Source organism: Silurus meridionalis, chromosome 22 (assembly GCF_014805685.1).
Source record: "Silurus meridionalis isolate SWU-2019-XX chromosome 22, ASM1480568v1, whole genome shotgun sequence".
NCBI classification, from domain to species: domain Eukaryota; kingdom Metazoa; phylum Chordata; class Actinopteri; order Siluriformes; family Siluridae; genus Silurus; species Silurus meridionalis.
Genome location: NC_060905.1, coordinates 15,010,037 through 15,015,690, shown reverse-complemented (window position 1 = coordinate 15,015,690; position 5,654 = coordinate 15,010,037). Strand labels below are relative to the sequence as shown.

At 35.9% G+C, this 5,654-nt stretch overlaps 1 protein-coding gene across 1 annotated transcript; it reads right to left on the bottom strand.

Annotated features, from left to right (window-relative positions):
* Positions 1 to 1,118: 1,118 nt before the first annotated feature.
* sem1 (SEM1 26S proteasome subunit) lies at positions 1,119 to 3,791 on the bottom strand. The gene is made up of 3 exons (XM_046834293.1): positions 3,632 to 3,791; positions 2,190 to 2,283; positions 1,119 to 1,359 (listed from the first exon to the last, which is right to left on the bottom strand). The coding sequence occupies exons 1-3, from the start codon at positions 3,705 to 3,707 to the stop codon at positions 1,317 to 1,319; spliced, it is 213 nt and encodes a 70-aa protein (XP_046690249.1). The 5' UTR covers positions 3,708 to 3,791; the 3' UTR covers positions 1,119 to 1,316.
* Positions 3,792 to 5,654: the final 1,863 nt, after the last annotated feature.

The window sequence follows — 5,654 nt, the reverse complement described above, 5'->3', positions numbered from 1 at the left end:
ATAACAAAATTTATAGTCAGGCCCAAATCCACAAAATAATAAACTACCTGTAACTGTAGTGATATTTACTGCTAAATATTGGTTTACTGATTTAGTGGTTTATCTGGAGATAACAGTAGATCGTAGCGAAAATAATTTGTGTAAAATAGTCATTAAACTTGTATTACTGAAAACGTAACCTATACAGTTATGCGTTAAATTGCACCCATCAACAGTATGTTACTAAGTGGGTCTGATTTTGGAGAGGATGCAGAGGCAATATTACCCAAAACATCATTGCCTTCATTTGTGGTGTGCATTTAAGTTGCAGAAAGAAAGCAGAAAGGTGAAGGTCTGGTGCGACTATTACTTAATAATTACCAACATTTTATTGACTGACCAAAGAGAGCCATGTTTTCTGTTGGATCACTAAACTAATGCTAAAAGTATGCGAGTATGTGAGAATTATCACCATCACAAGTGTTTCCACTCCTGTGTTTCACTGCATGTAATAAGCATTTCTTCATGTACTTGTTCTGAAAATCTCATTATATATATTAATTTAACTCGCGATTAAGGCAGAACGAATTTCAGTTTGACCAATTTTATTACAAATATATTTTTCTAAAAGGACCACGTTTTAAAAGGCAAAGACACAGATATAAAATTAAAAAATAAAAAAGAATAAACTCTACCGACAAATAATTTTTAATCACCAAACATTGCCTTCCCAGACAATTTCAGCGTTGACCTTTCCTCAGTCATGCTTACAGCAAACTGAGGGAAAGCAACTGGAACATAATTCTAACAGGAACCACATACCATATTTAACCAAAATTCAAAAATGCACATAACTACAGAAGCACGGTATCTCGAAAGAAATTAATATTAAAAGAATAATTTCCAGAGTGTAAAAAAATTAAATATCAATAACAAAGGGAGAGATTTTGAGTAAAATTAAAATATTTATAACATCTGTTACAATTAGTTAGTGTATTAAAAACTTAAGTATTAATTTTAGGTACATTTAGAACAGATTAAATTGTGCGATTAATCGCAAGTAAATTCATAACATTAAATATTTGTTTGTAACACACACACACACACACACACACTACAAAAATGAAACTAAAACCAGATAAGAAGAGAATAGCTTTATTATAGCAACTATTAACACATACAAACAGTCTTTTGGTGAACACATACTAAAAAAAAAAAAATCTAATCCATTTTCCTCACACTAATAACACTCCTCACATTTGAATTCTTACACATGAAATAAGTACAATGTTCATCTGGGATTAACCACTCGACAGCGTGATACGTAGCGGTCAACATTATGACGTCTCCATCTTGTAGCCGTGCTTCTCAAGTTCAGCTCTGCCAAAAAGAATGAATACGAAAGAGTTTATAACAGAATACAGCAATGCATTTAAGACTGATGGAAAAACTGTTCTGAACATAAAAGGTTTCTTTTTTTCATCTTATAAGTGTATAATAGCTAATATAATAAAAGGGTGAAATGTTTTCCATAACAGTGAACAAACTACATTTATATAATAACTTAATAGTAAAAACTTTAAACTAATTTAACAATTTACTTGAAATATGTAAAAAAAAGAAAAAATAAACTAAAGATCCCCACAAGTTTATTTTTCCCCCGCACATGACTTTTTAAGAGCTAAGGATTTTTGTTTAGGCTACAAATAATCCTTGAATATTGCTTTGCTTTCTCTCAATACATGTGCCTTCTATCATTTTCCAGTTTACAATGTTCTAATAGTCACGTTCAGGTCGCTCACTGCCTTTACAAGATCTTGTGCATTTCATCTCCTCACTAGAATTTAATTGTTGGAAGAAAAGTTCTGTGAACAATTTCTGATTCAACCCATCAGATTCCTGCTAGCAGACTGAAAATTGTTTTGGGCAGGAAAATCACCAGCATGTGCCGAGTTCCTTTCCAACAGCCTGCCTGCAGTCTGCTTTATGGAGTTAATGTGTGTGTGTGTGCCGATAATCTTATAATCTTGGCACTACATGCGTGTTGAATCGGGAAGCTCTTACTAAGCAACTTCTTCTACTGCAAAACATTATGTCTGAGAAGGTTTCTGGTGAATTATTTTTTCCGTTAAAACGCTGTTCAGATAGACAGGTGCACGTAACCGCACAGAGGAACGATGAAACGTGCTTGCTAGAAGACAACAGTGTACCTCAGCTGGTTGGAGAAGTCATCTTCTACGTTATCATCGTCCCAGTTATCTTCCCACACGTGAGCGTCCTCGTCTTCGTCCAAGCCTGTCCAATCTAAGAATGAACACAGGTTTAAATGGCAAGCCTCGGTGGAACAGAATCCGCAGTATTCTTATCATCATTATTATAAAGGCTGATGAGTATTCTGAAGATGACTAAAACAAGTTTCTGAACTACTAAAGTTTAATGTGAGTGTGGGCTGAAATAATTTTTGAGTAACTTGAGTAATTAAAATACAAAAAAAGCATTTAAGTACATTACTTTCTTTGTTTAGTCCATTTAACTACACGCGGAGCACTGCATTTCTCCACGGACCATTATTAATAACGCACCACCAGCTAAACCCTGGAGCGCTCTGGACAGGTTACACAGAAGATGCTGCAGAATGAAAAAATGGAGGAACGTGCAGAAAACAGCGAGGGGCAAGGAGAAGATTCGGGCCAAAGTAAACGACTCAAAGTGTGGGATCATTTCAAACTAAAACAAAGAAAACACCATGCAGTGCATTTACATTTTTATTTATCTTTTTTTAATTAGCATTTTGATCTAATGTGGCAATTAAATGAACTAGTTTCCACAGATATGGGTAACCAAGGACTAATCTCAAACAGTTCTTTCTTTACAGTATAAGAAGTCCATTTGTGTCCACACTGGCTACTCGGATGCTTGTTCGGTGCTTCGTCGTCTCAAGACTGGATTACTGCAATTTACTCTTGGCAGCTCTGCCTCTGAAAGACATTCGACCACTGTAACCGATCCAGCATGCTGACACATTACTTCTTTTAAACCTTACTATGTTCTTCCACTGCGATGCTTCCTGCATAAGATTTTAAACACTGACACTTGCCAGCAAAGCCAAAATCAAACCATCACCCGTCTTCCTCACAGCACTTATCTCACCCCATACATTGCACCATGCTCCCTCTGATCCACAACCACTTTACTGGTCCATCCATCTCTCAGGGTAAAGGAAGACGACCTCCCAGACACTTCTCTCCACTGGGAGGTCTAGATCCTATTTCTAACTCTTGTCCCACCTAATATAATGATTGTATTCTTTATCTGTGTCCTAATGAGAATATCTGCGAAATGGCATGAATGTAGAGGGAGAGACTAACAGCTTATTGAAACCTTTTGCTAGACAGCTAGCAAACATTAGCATCTAACACCTAACTAATCTTGTAATTTTAGAATATTATGAGGACGTATTACGCTGTCCTATATAAAGCGTTTTAACACTTTTCACTTTACAAAATGTTAATAATTTAGTTCGCTTGCTAGCAAAACATTGTCAGCACACGTTAGCACAGTTAGCTGCTAGCTGAGTCACTGTGCCCACTAGCCGTCTATTCTCCGCTCTTGGTCGCCCAAATCCCACACTTTATCTCTTATATTCACCCACCTTCGGCTGGAAATTCCTCAAATTCATCGTCTTCCTCCAACAAACCCAAATCTACCGTTTGTTTCTTCTCAGACATGGCAGCCAGCTAGCTTCTAAACCGTGAGCCACAATAAGACAGGACCCAAAGAAAAGCGATAGCGCATGCGCGTTGAAAAGAAAAATCCGCGCATGCGCTTTTCTTTTGGTTGGTTGGGATTTTTTTTGCTAGTCAGCCAGTTCCGCCTCCAAAACATGGCGCCTATGTTTACTGTGCAAAAGTCTGCGCCCCTTTGCTTTCTGTGTAGGATAATTATTCCTCTATTTTCCCAGTTAATTTTTATTTATTCAATTTTTAAGATTAATATTAATGTTTTTCCCTGGATTCTGTACATTTATATTGTTCCAGAACTAATAAAATACTTAAAATATTTAAATAAAAACTCACCTGACTAAATAGCAAAAGAAAATCCAATTTCAAATTTTTTTCATTAATTTAGCTGTGAAAACTGTTAACACTTGTTTATATATGATACATATTAAACCTGACTTGTATCTATATTCAGTAATCATTATATTAGGTTCATGCATGGACTTTGAATATGTAAAAAGGTGCCTGTATATGTAAGACTAAGTATTGTATTAGACTCCAAATTTTTTTAAATGTCCTGCCAACAACTTGCCTTGTTTTCAGAAAAACACTGACACCACTTTCACCGTGCTTGACCGATTAGCTTGTGTGTTTTGGATCATGAGCAGATCCTGTCTTTCTCCATACTTTGTCCTTTCATTCACTTTGGTTTTCAGTCCTTAAAACTCTGTTACATAACATTCGTAGTTCGTCTCTGTACTTCCAATCTGGCCTTCTGATTCTTATTGCTCAAGATTAGATTGCATATGGTGGTATGGCCTTTATATTTGCGATCTTGAAGAATTCTTCAAAGGTCTGTGATACTTTTACCCCTGCCCTGTGGAGGATGTTGTTAATGTCACTGACTGTTGTTTAGGGAGTTTTTTTCATTGCTCTCTCTTTATTTACCTGCAATCAACTGCTGCTGTTTTTGTTGGACGAACTGTTTGATGTGTAGCTCTTAGTGCACCACTGGTTTCTTTCTTTTTCAAGACATTTCAAATTGCTGTATTGGGTTTGCCCAATGCTTGTGCTAATGTATTTTTCGTGTTTTTCTCAGCTTCAAAGTGGCCTTGCGAAATACAAGAGTTCATCTCAGGAGTAGACATTCTAGACTATTAATTAGAGAATACCTTGACACACAAAAAACACGTCAGTCAGATATTTCCATATTTTTGACTCTGTGAAAAATTACTGAGTTTAAACAAAAGGAGTTTCCTTTTACCTTCCAAATTTATAATGGTTTGATGTCATGATTATGAGCATTTGCCTCCAGGGTATAATTTTGTGTGCACTGTGCGCTGCAATAGACTGGTGTAACATCCATGGTGTATTCCTGTCCCACAACAGTAAAGTGTATACCACCACCATATCCCTATCTAAAATAATTCGTGAATAAATGAATAAATTAACCAATAAATGTATGAATGAATATTAGATTTATTTTATCCACTGGTAATTAATCAAGATTTAAAATACAATGTCACTTTGTTTATGCTAGTAATGCCACTTTGTCTGATCAAACATCCATGGATCTCTTTGGCAAGTGTAGAGTACAGTTCTCAGTTTGCTTTCACTTTTCTAAATATTTAGTTGGAAGCTGTATAAGTTTTACTTCCACATGACTAATCACATGTAAGACTTATATGAGAGTGCATAGACCAAGCATTCAGCAGTGCCATTAAGCAAGTGGAACAAGTATACGTTGAGACAAAAGAGATCTTTTAAGTAACACTGGTGGTGAAATGTAAAATAAAACTATTTACATGAATTAAAAATAACGCCTCAATTAGGGCACACATTTTTCAATAAAGTACAAATTACATTGTGATCCATGTGGCGTTTTCAAGAAATGAACTGACAGCGACTGGTGGGTAGGCCTCTGTGCTGCAGTGTAGATAAATGACAGCACATACA